Below are 18,412 nucleotides of genomic sequence, written 5' to 3'. Positions count from 1 at the left end.
AATTTATGACATTGATTTCTTTATTAAATACAAGCATGGAGTATGGTCATTGCTCAAGACTCATACATTTAGAAATCAATCACAAGTGAGTTAAGTAGGGAAATCAACCCAATGGAACTCCAGTAAAAGTCCATCTTGTTCTCCCAGAAAAGAACTCTGTTTACCTAAATGCTGAAAAATCTATTAAATAAACTTCAAACTATTTCCAGAATGGAAATAAGATGGAGACAGTAAAATAAAACATAGAACAAGAGGTTGAATAATCACCCAGCTAAAAAATAACACGTTTCAGTTAAAAACGGTGGAATGACCATATGTATTCATATCCTCTCACTCCCAATTTTTTTCAAAGTTAATGAAATAGATTTCAGTAACTTTGGAAGATGCAAATACGATGAAATTCATAGTGGAAAAGACCAGAGTGAAGCAAGACAAACTTGTAGCTGCAGAACCCTTGAGAAGCTTAGCACCTGAATGCAACAAATCATGCTGCAACTCCTCCAATCCTCCATGACCAGATTGCAGGTTTATTCTCTGGAGAAATTAAACTGCGGGGCACCAGGGTTAGGGAAATTAGGGGAAGATTAAGGGAAATCTACATATTGAACTCTTGCAATCTAAGACTTCGATCCCAAACTACAATCCCTTTCAGGCAATGCATTACAGGATGAAAATGAAGAAACTAAGTATCTAAGAGAAAAGACCTAAAAACATTGATTTACAGGGAAAACCACCAGTCAACAATCTCTATCCAAGTGCAGATCTTCAAATAAATTATTTAGTGTCTTATTCTTAAATAAGAAAGAGCTGCAGAGAATAATCAGCATTTGAGGAAAATCTTCAGCAGGAAAGCCAGAAAATCTATACTCTTCCTACCGTCCGAAGGAAGGATCTGAAGAATAAAAAGACAATAGAAAATATCCCCTCAAAAAAAAAAAAAAAAGCCACAGATGATATACAAAGTGAGTGAATGTTTTATGTATAAAAGCATAAAACAAGAATAGAATATGAAGACCAAAAAAAATCAGAAAACAAGAAAAAGCTTTTGATAATTAAAAATATAACTAAAATAAATAATTCAATAGATGTTTTGGTTATTGATAAAATTTCCTATAAAGCAAAACAGAAAGACAGGTGGAAAATAGAATAAAAAATATATTTAGAGGATCAGTCCAAAAAATACAAAGAAAATGGTTGCATAGACATTATCAAAGAAATAATACAATAAATTTTCTCAGCACAAGTTCCTTAAAGAAAGAGCCTACAAATTTCCTAGAAAACTGAATTTTAAACACACACACATACACACACACACACACACACACACACACAGAACTGTATCACTTAATCATGAAATATCAGAACTACAGGAACCATGAGAAGATACCAAAAGTTTCAGTGGCAGGGGAATGGAAACAAGAGCACACAGAAAAGATCAGGAATCAGAATCACAGCAATCACATCAGACCACTAAATAATAAGCCCAGAATGCTAGAGGATAGTAACATTACACCTTAAAAAGTCTGAGGGGAATTATTTTCAAAGCTAGACTATTACAACCAGGCTAAATTATTAACCATTTATGAGTATTGAACGAAGACCTTTCAGATTTGCATGGATGGAAAAATGTACCTTCCATTTTCCTTTTTTTAGGAAGATACAGGAAGAAGGGTTTTAGTATGAGAGAGTAAATCAAAAAAAGAGAAATACATGTGATGCAAGAAAAAGCAATCAAAATTGAAGAACGAAAAGACCACAGGAAGGATTACAATGATTCTTGCCACATTAGAGGCATCCTTTCCAGGATTCAAGGAAAGAACATGTATCTGAGCATTTAAGAAAATCCTTCATAGAGACTTGCATATTAATTCAAGCACTTGAAGAAAAATAATGATTAGAACTTAAAAAAAATAAGCAAAATATTAAATGAGACAAGAAAAGAGTTGTACATGAAGGGGCAATATTTCAAAATATTCTACTTGCCTCCACCTTGGCATAAGCACAGACTGTTGGTAAAATAAGCATTTATTTGGAAGGTTAGGTTGTCCTATTAGAGGTTTATGTAAGAGAGCTAAATTCTCATCCTCTTTAAAAGTCTGTAAGAAAAATAGGTACTTGTTGATACATCATGCTACATCAAGAAATAGCAAACAAATTTATTACTTTGAAATATGGAAGTAAATAAAACAGACATAGACAAAAAGGATTAAATATTACTTCTGGGGTAGGAAAGAATGTAACAGGAGATAGTTCTTTCTCTTTATCAGAGCCATTTGATTTTTTAAAAATATACACGTTACTTTAGGAAAACTAAATTTATAATTTATAATACATAATATTTGGTTTACTAGGGGAGATCAGTGACAATCTGGAGGGCCGTCTCTTGATGTATGTTCTAGAACTCTGGACCCAGCACTGTTGAAAAGGACACTTTCAATTACTTTAGAATACACAGACAGTATGCTTCCTGATTTACTTATTATATAAAAGTTGGGAGGACTTATTGAAAAGTTGGATATGAGAATTAAAATAAATAAATATAAATCCAGGCTATCAGGAAAAAATTCCAAGTCCTACACACGGGCTTAAAAATTATCTATTGCAAAGGATAAATAAAATCTGATAATAACTTTATCATATACTATACATATAGGTTTTTACTGATGAGAGATCACTATAAGAAAATTGGGTAACTGCTAACAAGTGAAGCGATACAATTGGGTACAGCATCCATAACAAAAGTGGCAGTATTCTCCACAGTTAAATTCTTTAAGACTATTGTCTTTACAGTTAGATCATTTTTGCTGATGAATGAAATTATAGATGTTACATTTTGAGACAGTCATAACAAAGGTGGTTGGATGGTTAACAACTCTTTACATATTTAACCAGGCAATGGATACATTTAACCAGGAAAACAGAGACAAAAAAATACCTGTCTTCAAATATTTGTCCTGTGGAAGAACTTATTCTTACTTCAGGGAGTAGAATGACAACTGGAGATAAAAAGTTTCATATATATGAGTTTCAGCTCAAAAAATAAGGAATCACAATCATTATAGCTTTCCTGAAAATGAAGTGGGCTCTGTTATGTTGTGGTGTGTTCTCCAACCTAAGAAAGATTCAATAAGACATAGAAGCTGTGTGCCCTTCAGTTGAGAAACTTGTTGAAATAATTTATGTTTTGTGTAGACATATAAGAAAGAGGAAGTAGGAAGTCTTTCCCAATTTTAAAAATACGGTCAAAAAAAAACACCTAGAGAAAATTGTATTTTAAAAATATTCCAAGAAGCACAATAATTTAGCTCTTAGATACATAATATTGATGGGTATAATATGCAATTCTGTACACTTGAAGTATGGGACATCCTTTGATAGAAAAGGCATTTTCCATTGTTCAGTTCTTAAAAATTATCAAATAAGTCTCAGTTTCATATTGCCTCTTTTACTACTACATCAGCTATTTGAATGAAATCCTGAAATTGTTCCTAGATATTTAAATTATAAAAGTTTTCCAAAGATTGAATCTTTTTGTTACTATTACAAGCTAAAAACTTTCCAAACAATTTCTCTTTAAAAACATTTTTAGAATTTTCCTTTACATATATATGGAAATATTTCCTAACCTCTAGAAAAGTGAGTTTAAATAGATATTTCAATAGTCTACACTTTATATCTAAATATTCACAAGTAGATACTACAAAACTTTTTTTTACAAAAATCCAATTTTATTATTGCTTTCTATTGCTTTTGACTAGGTGCTAACTTCCAGAAGTAGAATTCTTTATTAAATATCAAATTGATATTTAAACCATCTTAAAAAGCTATCAGTGTTGAAACAACTCTCAGGCAGAATAAAATGCATGGCTGTGTGTGCATGTATAATCAGATATGTATTATTTCATTCATATTTTCATCCTCCACACCAAAGGTTATCTAACACATAGTAACTGCTATGTAAATATCTACTGAATGAATAAACTCAACAGAAATTCTTGAGAAGCAAAAATCTGGGATTTCACAACTTTTTAAAGAACTGGGTCATGGATGCCTAATTGTCTTTCTCCTAATTAAACCAGCAGAATCAAGTGGAAAGTTTTCTCTCCAGCATTTAAACTCTTTTAACTCATTTAAAAGTAAATCTTCCCTACACACATAAGCCATCAGTTTTGCTCTTTTCTCCATATTTGTCCATTTTATTCCTCTCAGAATCTCCCATCTATCTTCTGAATGGGAAGAAATGAAAATTCTTTTCCTGTTACTACTCCTCAGTGGCTATGATTGAGTTAAAATGATATTAAAAGACTGAAATGAAAAGGTGATATTCTTCAAAATATATACTCAAAGTTACTCATATCCAGCATATAGAAACAACTCCGGCAAATCAGTGAGAAAAAGTGGGAAATTCAATGGAAAAATGGGCAAAAGACCCAGTATGCACTTCACAAAAGAGGATATCCCACGGGAATAAACATGAAAAGCCACCCAAATCCATTAAGTCATCAGAGAAATGTAAATTAAAACCCACAAGAATGACTAAAATATAAAGGTCTGATAATATCAGCATTGGCAATGATTTGGAGCAACTGGAATTCTCATACAACCACTTTAGAACACTGTCTGATGGTAGTAACTAAAACTGAACGTAAGAATACACTAAGATCCTTCAATTCAACTGGTTTATACCTCACACATAGGCATACACACGTTCATCAAAAAGCTTGTGGGAGAAATGTTCATAACAGCATTGTTTTTAATTCCCAAATTGGAAACAATCCCTAATGCTGGATAGAGCAGATAACTAAATTGTAGATTATTTATGCCATGAATGCTAAACTGCAATGAGAAACTACAATTATGCACAACATGAATGCTTCTCACAAACAATATTGTGCCTCTCACAGACATAACTTATGTAAATTCCATTTATATAAAGTTCAAAAGCAGGCAAACTAATCTATGATATTTGATGTCAGAACAGTGATTACCTTCTGGGGGAATGGTGACTGCAAGGAGGCTCACAGGGAATTTCTGGTGCTGATGTTCTTGGTCTGGGTGTGGCTACACAGGTGTCATCACTTTGGAAAATTTATTGAACTGTACCTTTATGATTTGGCATTTTTCTGGCTATTTGTTATATTTTCATTAAAGTTTATTAAATAAAACTAAACTCCAGTCCAAATTGGTTTCTTATACTAGCATAAAATTCACTTAAGGGAATCTTGTTTTTAGAATGTTCAGTGTGTTATCCTTATTCGGATTTTTAGGTCCTTGAGGAAAGGGAATATACACTTAATATTGGGTAAATGATAATGAAAAGCAAAATATACTGAGCTTTTATGTACCAGACCCTATACCATCAACTTTACCCAATTGTTCCATTTAATCATACCAAAAATATCCTTTGAGGTAACTACTATTTTTACTCAACTAAAGAAATGAAATCTTAGAAATGCTAAATAATTTGCCAAATGTCACTCAGCTCAAATACCAGCAGCCTAGATTCAAATCTGGACAGTCCAAAACCACAGCTATCTTACTCTTATCCGCAAGCTCTAAGACAGATTTAATATTTCAGTTGGGTGAAGGATGATCTTTTCAAATTAGTATAGTAAACTTTACATTTTCTTTGTGAAGTCAAGATTATAATCTCTTATGCAAGAATAACACAAAATCATATTATGCAACCTCAAAAGGGTCCAACACTGCAATTTATAATCCTACTGCTCTCGAATTGACTTCCAATTCACTGATCTCAAAACTATCCATCATGACTTTTCTCAACTTATTTCTCTTGACACTAAAATTCTGTCCATCTTTTCTTCCCATCTGCAGATGCCATCCCACCTTTTGACCAAGAGCAGTCCCATCAATCTATCTCCACTGGCTTCTTCTACTCTACCCACAAACATGTGAATGCTGTGAATGCATAATCCATAATTATGTGATGAATAACTGCACAAATGATCCCTGAGTCACCACCCTCTAGTCTTTTAGAAGAGATTTCTGTTAGACCTTACTCTCCAGCTGCACACATTTTATGATTAAAATTATCTATAGTCTTCCTGAAACACAGCTCTGATCCCCATTCAGTGATTTCTCTATATTTCTAGAATTTTAAAAAATCTCTTACATATGGTATTCATTGACCCTCTTTGATATGGCTCCAACTTATGCCCATCTCTTGTTTTTCACAAACCATCCATATCAAATTGAACTGCTTTCCCTGATCTCTGTAATATTACTCAGGATGTTCTTTCTCTCTGGTACCTCCTCTCCTACTCAAATCCTACCCATCCTTTAAGGCTTAGACTAATGCCTTCTCCTCCATAAATCCTTCCATGTTTCTCCAATTGAATGCATGTTTTCTCTCTCTGCCTTGTGTTAGTTATTTGTGTGTATATGTTATCTCCCCTGGAGCATGAGTCCTTTGAGGACAGCATGCTATTCTTATTCAACTTTAGTTGTCCAGAATTTTTAACGCACTGCCTGAAATATATGGAGACTCAATAATCTTGAATGTATTGGTTGATGGATAGATGTCTAGATGGATGCATGGATTTTTTTTTTTGGCAATTCAGTAGCCACCATTTCCTCCAAGTTACTTCCAAGGCCCTAAGTTCTCCTGGGTCACAATCACAAAATATGAAAAGCCTACAGAGATTAAAAATAGCTCAGTGCTTTGGATGATTATATGGTATGTGAATATTTCTCAATAAAATTGAATTAAAAAATAGCGCAGTGCACAATTTTCTAAGACACACCCTCAGGGAAACCAGATACTGAATATTTCTTCCCTCTGGGACCTGAGCCTTTTCTGGTCTGGGAAAACCTGATTTGGATAACCAAGGAAACCATGCCTAGACAACAGAAAATTACAACCTACACTAAGAAAAACAAAGTTATGGCCCAGTCAAAGGAACAAACGTACACTTCAACTGAGATACAGGAATTTAAACAACTAATGCTAAATCAATTCAAAAAGTTTAGAGAAGATATTGCAAAAGAGATAGAGGCTGTAAAGGAAGCACTGGACATGTATACGGCAGAAATCAAAAGTTCAAAAAAACAACCAGTAGAATCTATGGAAATGAAAGGCACAACACAAGAGATGAAAGACACAATGGAAACATACAACAGCACATCTCAAGAGGCAGAAGAAAACACTCAGGAACTGGAGAACAAAACACCTGAAAGCCTACACGCAAAGGAGCAGATGGAGGAAAGAATGAAAAAATATGAGCAACGTCTCCAGAAACTCAAGGATGAAACAAAGTACAATAATGTACGTATCATTGGTGTCCCAGAAGGAGAAGAGAAGGGAAAGGGGGCAGAAGCAATAATAGAGGAAATAATTAATGAAAATTTCCCATCTCTTATGAAAGACATAAAATTACAGATCCAAGAAGCGCAGCGCACTCCAAACAGAAGAGATATGAATAGGCCTACGCCAAGACACTTAATAATCAGATTATCAAATGTCAAAGACAAAGAGAGAATCCTGAAAGCAGAAAGAGAAAAGCGATCCATTACATACAAAGGAAACTTAATAAGACTATGTGCAGATCTCTCAGCAGAAACCATGGAGGCAAGAAGGAAGTGGTGTGATATATTTAAGATACTGAAAGAGAAAAACCACCAACCAAGAATCCTGTATCCAGCAAAGCTGTCCTTTAAATATGAGGGAGAGCTCAAAATATTTTCTGATAAACAGACAATGAGAGACTTTGTGAACAAGACACCTGTCCTACAGGAAATACTAAAGGGAGCACTACAGGGTGATAGAAGACAGGAGTGCGTGGTTTGGAACACAATTTTGGGAGATGGTAGCACAACAATGTAAGTACACTGAACAAAGGTAACTATGAATACGGTTGAGAGAGGAAGGTGGGGAGCATGTGAGACACCACAAGAAAGGAGGAAAGATAAAGAGTGGGACTGTGTAACTTGGTGAAATCTAGAGTATTTGACAATTGTGATAAAAGGTACAAATATGTTCTTTTACGAGGGAGAACAAGCAAATGTCAACCTTGCAAGGTGTTAAAAATGTGTTAAAAATGGGGAGGCATTGGGGGAGGGATGCAATCAGCATAAACTAGAGACTATAACTAATAGAATCATTGTATTATGCTTCCTTTAATGTAACAAAGGTGATATACCAAGGTGAATGCAGATAAGAGGGGGGGATGGGGAGGCATGTTAGACACTTGACATTGGTGGTATTGTCTGATTCTTTATTCTACTTTGATTTAAGGTTATTTTTCCTTTTGCTGCTTCCTAGCTGTCTTTTTTTTTTCCCTCTTTTTCCTCTCTACCTTCTTTGACTCTCCCTCCTACCTTGTGGAAGAAATGTAGATGCTCTTATATAGATAATGGTGAAGGTGGTGAACACATAAATGTATGACCATGCAGAAAACCATTGATTATTTACTTGGGATGGAATGTATGGTGAGTGAACAAAACCATCTTAAAAAAAAATGGGTTGATGACAAAACCTCGAGGGCAATATACTGAGTGAAATAAGCCAGACACATTAGGACAATTATTGCAGGGTCTCACTGATAGGAACTAATTATAATATGTAAACTCATAGACATGAAATATAAGGTACCAAGATATAGGATGAGGCTTAAGAATGGGGAGTGGTTGCTTAGTATGAGCAGAATGTTCAATTAGGATGAACTTAAATGTTTGGAAATGAACAGGGGTGTTGGTAGCAAGATGTGAGAATAACTAACAGTGCCGAATGGTGTGTGAATGAGGTGGAAAGGGGAAGCTCAGAGTCATATATGTCACCAGAAGGAAGGTTGGAGGTCAAAAGATGGGAATGTATAAAACTGAATCCTATGGTGGGCAATGTCCATGATCAACTGTACAAATACTAGAAATCACTTCCATGAACCAGAACAAATGTATGACAATACAATTAGAAGTTAATAATAGAGGGGCATATAGGGAAGAACTATATACCTATTACAAACTATATACTACAGTTAGTAGTATTTTAACATTTTTTCATAAACAGTAACAAATGTACTATATCAATACTACGAGTCAACAGTTGAGGGGGGTTGGTTAGGGATAGGGGAGGATTAGAGTTTCCTTTTTTTTTTTTTTCATCTTTCACTTTATTTCTTGTCTGGAGTAATGAAAAGTTTCTAAAAATTGAACAAAAATTAAGTGTGATGGATGCACAGCTGTATGAGGGTACCAAGGGGCAAGTGATTGTACACTTTGGATCTTTGGATAATTGTATGGTATCTGAACAATCTCAATAAAAATGAAAAAAAAAATAGCTCAGTGCAATATAAGAGGATAGCTTTCGAGCTCAGTAAACAACTGGTACATAAGAATTCTGTATATATTAAATAAGGACCTTATTAAGTGGTCTACTAAGTAATTTACCAAGAATTTTGCAATATTTCATTTAATTCTGACAAATATGTGGAGTTGGTATTTATATTTCAATACATTGTTTTATGCATGAAAAACCTGAGACCAGGAACTAGGCATTTTCCCAACTGCAGTTAAATATGGATATTATGGCTTTGCTGGGTACAGCCAGTGATGCTCTTATTCCATTGAGAGCTCAAATTAATTGAACATAGAGCCAGATTTTGGAATACTCACACACACACACACACACACACACACACACACACACACACACACACACACACTACACTGTAAGGAGATGAGGCATGGTAAGACAAGCAGGAAGTGGTAGTAGTGGTTTATTAAGTTTTAGTTTTAGCTTTAAGCAAACAAAGGTTGCTGGTTATCTTCAAACTACCAAATGGGCTTTCAGACTCAGAGATGAATTACTAGTTTGTTTTCGCTGCTATTTTTTTTTTTTTTACAAAAAGATGCTTGTTCCAAATTGGCTGATACATTTCTATGTCAATGATAAAGTGTGACAACTAAGAGATATTTTTAAAAAATAGATTCATAAATAGCCCCTTAAGGTTAAGAAGCCATTTAACAGTGGATGAGAACATAATTGCTTTTTGAAACTCCTGCTAAGGGAAAAACATTTTGAAATGTTTGGAAATGTTTCTGGTATTATGTGATTTTGTTGCAAAAGAATATACCAACTATAAAAACTCTCATAAAGAGATATTTTGAAAACTTGGAGACAAAATTTTCTGTTTAAATCTCCTGCAAATTGTCATTGAGTTTTAAACCTAGTTGTTAAAAGATAAAACTATGAACACCCTCTAGTAGTTTTATATAACTGACTGACATTGTGGAAACTGGAAATGTTTGAGACAAAAATTTCAATTAAAATTTTATGAATAATTGGTAATGAATTTAAAATCAATTACTATTATAAAATGAGTATCTAATGATAAACTTCACTATTGGGAGTTAGGTATTTTTGTGAGGTAAGTTTTTCAGTTATGGAAACTATTGAAACCATATATTGAAATAAACTAAATTTAGAACCAGATTTTTTAATTGCTATCGGATAGTGCTGAACCAAGAGTTTCAAAACTAATGAAGCATATTCAGGGAGATAAACATAACAATAGTTCAGTGAGAGAAAAGTTTTGTTACCACTCATAAACTAAAAATTGTATTTAATATATTCGTCTCCTTTTAAAATCATATTTTATGTTCTATAAATCACATAATATTTTATATATTACTTTATGTTTGCAATGTATAAACATATAAGAAAAATACATGGTTACATGCCCAAAAATTTTTACTGAGAGGGTATGCATGATAGAAAAAATCAGAAATCAAGTATCCAGAAAATGTCAAGCAGTATGATAAACTCTTGAACACTACTGAAAGTTAATACATAAAATCTTTAGAACAAAAATTTGGGTATCTAAGTGCCCTAATATAATCAATGCCTGTATTTCTTTTTTAAACCATCTTATGCAGAACATGTGTACAGAGAAGAAGGATAGTGCAATTAAGCCATTTTTCTAGAGTAGGGACTTAGGACATTGCTCAAATCTTCCAGGTTGTGATGGAATGTATCCCACTAGTTTAGGGTTTCAGAAGGATCAAACTACTAGTAGATTTATTTTGTTCATGTACAGTCCTCATCACTAATTTTTGTATTGTTCTCAAAAATCCCAAATATTCTGGGTCTTCAATATTGTAAATCACATGGCTGTTGCTAAAATGAAATAGGAATCCCACCCTGAATTCTGATCATCTGTTTATTTACTACATTCACCACTAAAACTGAAAATTCCCTGTACGGAGGGATTGTACCTGATTATCTCTGACTAGCAAGCTGCCTGACATGTAGTAGATGCTCATGATTTGGGGGAGAATCAATAGGATATGGTAAGATAATGATAATAAACATAATAAAAAGAAACATTCTATTTCAATACTTATTAATAGTTAAATATTTCTATGATAAATTTAGAATAAAATAGATTCCCAGCCTATTATTGTGCTTACATGTATCTTTTCAAATTTAAAGAAATAACTGATTACTATAAATGTTTCTACTGAACATTTCACCTTACAAAGTCAATATAAAGAATTGACAATTTCTTGAAACCATTTCACACACATTACCTTGTTCCCTTGGCTGTTGCTGGCCTAGGAGACAAGGCAGCAGAAACAAGTTTCTTCCTGAGTGAGTGAATTTCACCTTAAGTGGGAGCTACAGTGTTGTACAGACCCTCAATGTTTTGTTACACAAAGCTGTTAAAGTGACAAGCTCCAGATTTACTGGGTGTGTGCTTCTGCTGCTACCACATGCTCATTTCTGAAAGTGCCTCTGTTTGTTACATTCCATTCTATCATATTAGAGATTTAGTATAGTATGTAGTTTTTCTGCACAATTCTATAGAAGACATTAAAAATTTTTTTTAAATGGGGGGGGACACAAAAATAAGGAGGGTTTAAGTAGCAAGCTTTAGTTCTATAACAACAACTTTCTTTTTTTGTGATTAAAAAAACAATATTTAAAGGAAAAGGAAAATCTTATTGCATTTTTTTATCAGTTGAACCTTCCTAATGCCCAGAATATAACTGGGGTATACGTTATTTGCATTCTTTGCTTACTAAATATGATTTCATTCTACTTATGGAATAAAAACATTCTAGGAGAATGAGTTACTTCTTAAATGAGGTTTAGTGGAAAATACATAGAGAGAAATATAAATTTATTTAAATAGCATTTGCTAGAACAATTCTATGTTAAATAGAAGGTCCCTGACTGTATACTCAAGTAAAAAGAAAAAAACAAAACTTTTACTCACCTTTTTAAAGACTACCTTAGACATAAACACATCTATTTTTAACTTACAAAATAAATTTGTTCACATCATAAATTTTTATTCATTTTTAATAATACAGTAAAGGAAATGTAAAATTTTCTATATTTAGAAATTGATAACTAAACAATAAGTCTTATACTTTCAAATCCCAATGTTAGTTTCAAACAGAAATATTATGTGAAGAATAGCAATAGCATACTAAGCAAAAGTATGAAAACACACTATTTAATCATCAAATGTTTAATAAGAGAAATTAACAATTTGTTATATAAGAAGACTACCCCCGAAAGAAAGGAGGTATTCATTACAATACATGATCTGTTCAGTGACTTAAAACATTTTAGGTACTGATCCAAGGAGTAAAAATATAACATACATATGAATTATGCAAAGCACAGAGCCACAACAAATGTCAAATACACAGGGGTTAAAATACAATTATTTCACAATGATTAATCACAAAAATATAGTCATTAAATTAACAGACATAGGTTAAGATTTATTTAGACCTTTCTCGAATCATGCTTATAAGTTATTACAGAACAAGATTTCCCACAATATTGAGAAAATCTAAATGCATACTTATGACTTTTCTTTCTTCCTATATTTTAAAATGATTTAGGCTTCATATTGGTTTCTGAAATTTCATGTCATTTATATAACTTTTTCTTAATTTTCTAACTTATTGAATAGGATCTGTTGAAATTAAGGCTATTCATGAAGGAATATTAACCGGCTATGGTAATAATAAGAGGTATTCAGAAGTTTAGCTAATATGTAGCAACAGTGAAAGAGGTAAATCTGGTTTTGACAACATAACTTCAGATCCCTTAAACCCTTTTAATATAAAAGGGTAATTTAAGGAACAAACTTTCTTCATATAATGAAAGAAATCCAGGCATTCTAATGATATATATGTACTTTAAACATCTATAAGTAAATAAATGTACTTTATGGATGAATTTTCTGTAAACCTACAACTACTCTAATAAAAAAAATCTGAAGAAAAAAAGTAAATAAATAAGTCTGTAAAAAACTCTGACGTAAAAATTTATTTTGATTTTTTAAGGTTCATCTGCATTAAAAAAAAAAAAAGATATTACAATTCTTCCACTAGTGCAAAGATTGAATTCTTAAATGAACTCCTTTTAGAAGAGATACGTAGTAAATGATGAAGAATTCTTTACTTCTGTCTTACTATTTTGTAATTTGTGATTATTATTGTTTTCTTGGTCATTTGTTTCTGTGAAGTTGAAAAAGTCACCTATGCACAGGACTTCAATGAATATTCAAGTTCTTCACTTACAAAATCATTTATATATAAAAATATAGCATGACATAAATATATTGGAATATAATAATAGATACATTCCAATACAATATATAAAACTGTGTGAATACCATAGTTAATATGTAGAGAAGGCGAATAAATGTTTTAAAATACTAAACAAAGAATCAAGTTCATCTAAATCCGACCCAAAAGTAATATTTGTAATCTTAATATTCTATTTCATGTTAAATTTAAAAGGCATTATAATATTTATTAAATAGAACAAGGATCAGCAATCTTTTTCTGTAAAGGGGCAGATATTAAATATTTTAGACTTTGTGCACCATATAATCTCTACCACAGCTGTAAATTCTGCCATTGTAGTATGAAAGCAAAAAAAAAAAAAAGGATTAACTACTTTTGGTAAACAAACAAGCACGACTATAGTAAATGAATGAGCACAACTATGTTCCAACAAAACTGTTTTACAAAACTAAGCCGTGGGCCATAGTTTGCTGATCCTTGAAATAAAAAATCTGACTCATAAACATTTAAATCTAGGCACTTCAATACCTAGTACAAAGCAGGAGACATAGTAAATGTTTAAAGCTTTGTGAACTAATTAAGTCATGAATGAATAGGGGGAATAAAATCTTTGTGCTGAGACACAAACGACATTGTAATTCAGTCTCTAATTAGCTATTAAGAGGTTGCTTTCTTAACTGGGGCAAGATTCCAAGGAGACAATCCATAGCCTAGGCTTGCAAACTCAGACCAATGAAATGACTGAAAATGTAATAGATAGAGTGGAAAGAAAGTGAATTTCCAATCTAAGACAGTGTTAACAAAAACTTATGGCTTTTTATGGTGAGTTCCTATAGTATTTCAAATCTCCCCAATTTTGACTGTGAACTCCACAGGGGTTAAGAAATATGTCTTAATTATTTCTGTAGCAGAGTGCCTAGGATATAGCAGATGCTCAGTAAACATTTATTAAATAAACGTGAATGTTTTCTATGACAAAATGTTTTTGTGAGTTTCCACAAAGTAATGGCCCTATGAAGCAGCAATTTTATTTTATGATTTTCTATAGAATTAAAATGTTTTGTTGCTTTATATTATCAGTCACACTTTGACTATACAAATGAATTTCAGCCTGAACCAGAATTTGACCTACTCTTCAAATAGCATGACCTGAAATTTGGGTGTAATTCTCATGCTAAGGGTTTGACTTGGACAAAATCAACACAAGTGGAGACAAGAGTTGGTTATGAAAGTGAGTTACAATTATTTTCCAAATAAAGCTATGTTTAACTTTATAAATAAATTATAGACTCAAACCAGTATTTCCCCTGAAAGAAGCAAATTTGTTTGCTCATAATTTAAAAGATCAAAGGGGATCAAAATGCTAATTTCAAGTAATTTACATATTAATTATTTTTCAAAGCCTAGATATTGGAAGAATACTAGAAATAACAAACAATTCATGGACAATATTTATGAATTTTGTCTATGGCTTCAAAAAATAACCAAACAGAAATTAAAATAACCCCAAAACGCAGTTAACTCCACACAGTGGAAGAAATTAATATTTATATAAATTATTATATAAGTCATACTTTTCAATGATATATGTGACAAAGTAAATAATTTACTTTGTGTAAGTAAATTTCTCTATCTTTTCTTTAATATAATATTTTCACATTTCCAAACAAAACACTAAGTTTAACAATAATAAAAACAAAGTTTTAAAGATCATTATTTGGTACTGGATCAGTTATTGGACACTGACAGACAAAAGCCACATAAAATGATATTATGACCAAAACAAGACACAGCCTTAATTTGCCTTTGTTACATGCACAGTATTAACTTTATGTACAGATGCAAATTGTAAAATATTTCTGATTGATTAGAGGGCAAGCCAAAGATAAATGGGAAATAGTATTTCCATTGGAATAGTGCTATGGTTCAAAATTCACATATAAAACAATAAATACATACAGAACTATTATATATATTACAGTACTTGAAATTGAATGGATTCCTTTTCTAAATTATCAAATTTTAAAGCACAGGCCAAGATGGCCAATGGTGTCTTTACAAGATGATCAGAAAAGATGTCATACATACATTCCATAATTTATAAAGAGAGGAAATTGAAGCAAAGGGACATAGTGAAACAAAACAAAACAAAAAGAATAAGGAAAAGAATACTATCGTACCGATTTCCATGGTCCCCGATGCCATGAAACATCATCAGGGCAAGCATGCACATGACACTGTATCACACTGGGAGGCTTGTTTAAGATCTCACAGTTTTGCTCTTGTAACATTTGGCCGTTGGGAAACTGACATATTACAAATCTTGATTTTGTTCCTCCTCCACATGTCTGTGTACACTAAAAACAAAAAGGGGAAAATTCAAAATTACGTAGCTTTAAAGAAAATATCATTTGCTTTATTTAACTAGTTTAATACATAATTAGGAATGCTAGATTTTAAATTTTATCAATTTTACATAATTCTCTACATCTCTCCACAATAAAAAAAAAAATCAAGGCTTTAATTCTATGATTAAAAAAACAAACAAATTTTGAGAATTAATATCATAAGCTTTTTGAACAACATATCAGGGGTCTATAAAATACTGTTGGCAGCTTAAGTAAGAAACAAAATTTATTTAATTAGGTAATAAGTATTAACTATACAAACTCTGGTATCCAATCAGTGGATTACTATGTAGTCAAGAAAGCTAATAAAGTAGATCTAAATTTATACAGGTGTAAAGATATTCAGTATATATTACATGAAACAGCACATGGCAAAACACCATGTTTAATATGAGTCAATTTCTGGAACCCATGCAGAACAAGTCTAGCAGGAAATACATCAAAACATGAGTGTCTGACACTTTAGATTTTTTCATATTATTTAAATTTTCACAATAAGCATGCGTATACTCAGAAATTAGTTACCCGCATTTTGAAAAAACAAAAAGTATGTTTTAAAAATGTTCTTGTTATTTATTAGCACCTAGTAAGAGATGCATATCCTTAAATGATGATTTCTAAGTATCAATGGAGAGAAACATGTGCCGAATTTTTTATAGTTTTTTTCTTAATTAGAGATGTTGTGGGTTTACAGAAAAATCATGCAGAAAATAGAGTTCCCATATATTCCCTAACACTCAGTGTTTTCCCTATTAACACTTTGCATTAGTATGGTAACTTTGTTACAACTGATGAAACAATATTATAATATTAACTATAGTTCATAGATAACATTAGGGTGCAGTGTGTGGTACAGTCCTATGTTTTGTTTTTTTCTTTAAATTTGTATTCTAATAACATACAAACAACCTAAAATTTCCCCTTTTAAGCACATTCAAATACATTGTTTAGTGGTGGTCATTACATTTACAATGTTGTACTACATTACCTCCATGCAAGCAAAAATATTTGACTAACTAAAATAGGTGATTTATTTCATCCATCATCCAAAGCCAATATAAATATTCATTTCTTATTCTTTCTTACAGTTAAAGAAACAAATAATTTTAAGGCTCAAGGTAAAGAAACTAAGGCCCAGAACAGTTAAATAGACTACCAAAAATCAAATGCATACCAAAGATGGGATGGTACTCATAATGACCTTTTTAAAAATTATCTTCATATTCCCTATGCCTGGAAGAGTGCCTGGGTATGCAAAAAGTCATCAATAATTGACAACAACCTTGCTTTAAAAACAAAGCAAGATCTACCGAATGAATGGTTCAGTAATGGAATATAAACAAGGTCTTTTCTAAGAAAATGGAACAATAATATATTAATTTTAGAAAGGTATTAGTAGTTCACAGACATTTGGGCCAACATACCAGGTTCGGTTAAAGCATTTGAAATTTTCATAAAATGAATTTCTCATAAAATGAGTGACATACCAAGACTGATCATTTATGAAAAGAACAATGTTTTAGTCATTTAGTCTCAGTTAAAAAACAAAACAAAACAAAACAAAAAACAAAAATCCTCTTTCTATATAGTATAGTGAAGTAAGATTAACCAAGAGAATGCAACAGCATGAAGTGCTTAACTTTTGGACTTAGCAAAGTAATCATCTCCATAAGTTTAAGAAATATTATGACTTACTTCTCCCCAGCTTCCATAGTTCCACTGTGGACAAGGTCCCGAATCACAGTGCTTTGACTCTGGGGGCTTGGAGGCTGCATTACAGTTACTGGCACTTTGTCCATTTTCATCCTGGCAGACCACAACTCTACGCTGAAGTCCTCCAGCACAACTACTAGAGCACTGGCAAGGATAAAACACAGATTACACACTAACTACATCCACATCGTGAAATGACACAGTGAAAAAAATCAGAACGCCATCAAAATCAAAGTCTACATTAAAATTTCCTTTATTGTGATCACGGTTTGAATCAAGAAAATCTGCCAAAACACTTAGTTTCACTGGGGGCTTCATTAGAATTTGTTGATTAAGAGGTGAGGCTCTGAATCTTGCATTAGGAAAAGAGTCCAGTCCAAAGCATTAAGGGAAAAAGAATTAAAGTTTTAAAGTCTCATCAAGAAGGAATAAAACCCAAAAGATAGCATGAAGTTACTTAACTTTTACATTGGTGTTTGTCTTTATTTTATACCATTAATCTCATGTAAAAAATGAATTACAATTATACCTTTTGTAGTTTATCAGGGTTTTGCAGGCTTACTGCATTGCTATCTTATGATTTGATTTTTTTTTCAAAAACATTTGTAGTCTTACCTCTTAAAAGGTTTTCTTTTGTTTTTATTATAATGATGCTATCAGATTGCTTTAAAGTGCATATTTCTGTAATCATATCACACTAGTGTACAATTCAGTAAGAACTA

The 18,412-nt window shown here is 32.2% G+C and overlaps 1 protein-coding gene across 3 annotated transcripts in view; it reads right to left on the bottom strand.

The window, feature by feature from the left end:
• Positions 1 to 18,412, bottom strand: part of ADAMTS20 (ADAM metallopeptidase with thrombospondin type 1 motif 20) — a 189,877-nt gene that overhangs the window by 57,109 nt on the left and 114,356 nt on the right. For all 3 annotated transcript variants that reach the window (XM_037847952.1, XM_037847954.1, XM_037847953.1), the window contains exons 27-28: positions 17,673 to 17,834; positions 15,750 to 15,926 (exon numbers count right to left, since the gene is read on the bottom strand). In XM_037847952.1, coding sequence (XP_037703880.1) covers positions 15,750 to 15,926; positions 17,673 to 17,834 — 339 coding nt within the window. The remainder of the gene's footprint in view (positions 1 to 15,749; positions 15,927 to 17,672; positions 17,835 to 18,412) is intronic.

Source organism: Choloepus didactylus, chromosome 8 (genome assembly GCF_015220235.1).
Source record: "Choloepus didactylus isolate mChoDid1 chromosome 8, mChoDid1.pri, whole genome shotgun sequence".
Taxonomy (NCBI): Eukaryota; Metazoa; Chordata; class Mammalia; order Pilosa; family Megalonychidae; genus Choloepus; species Choloepus didactylus.
The sequence above is the reverse complement of the archived record's forward strand: the minus strand, read 5'-3'. Positions and strand labels throughout refer to the sequence as shown.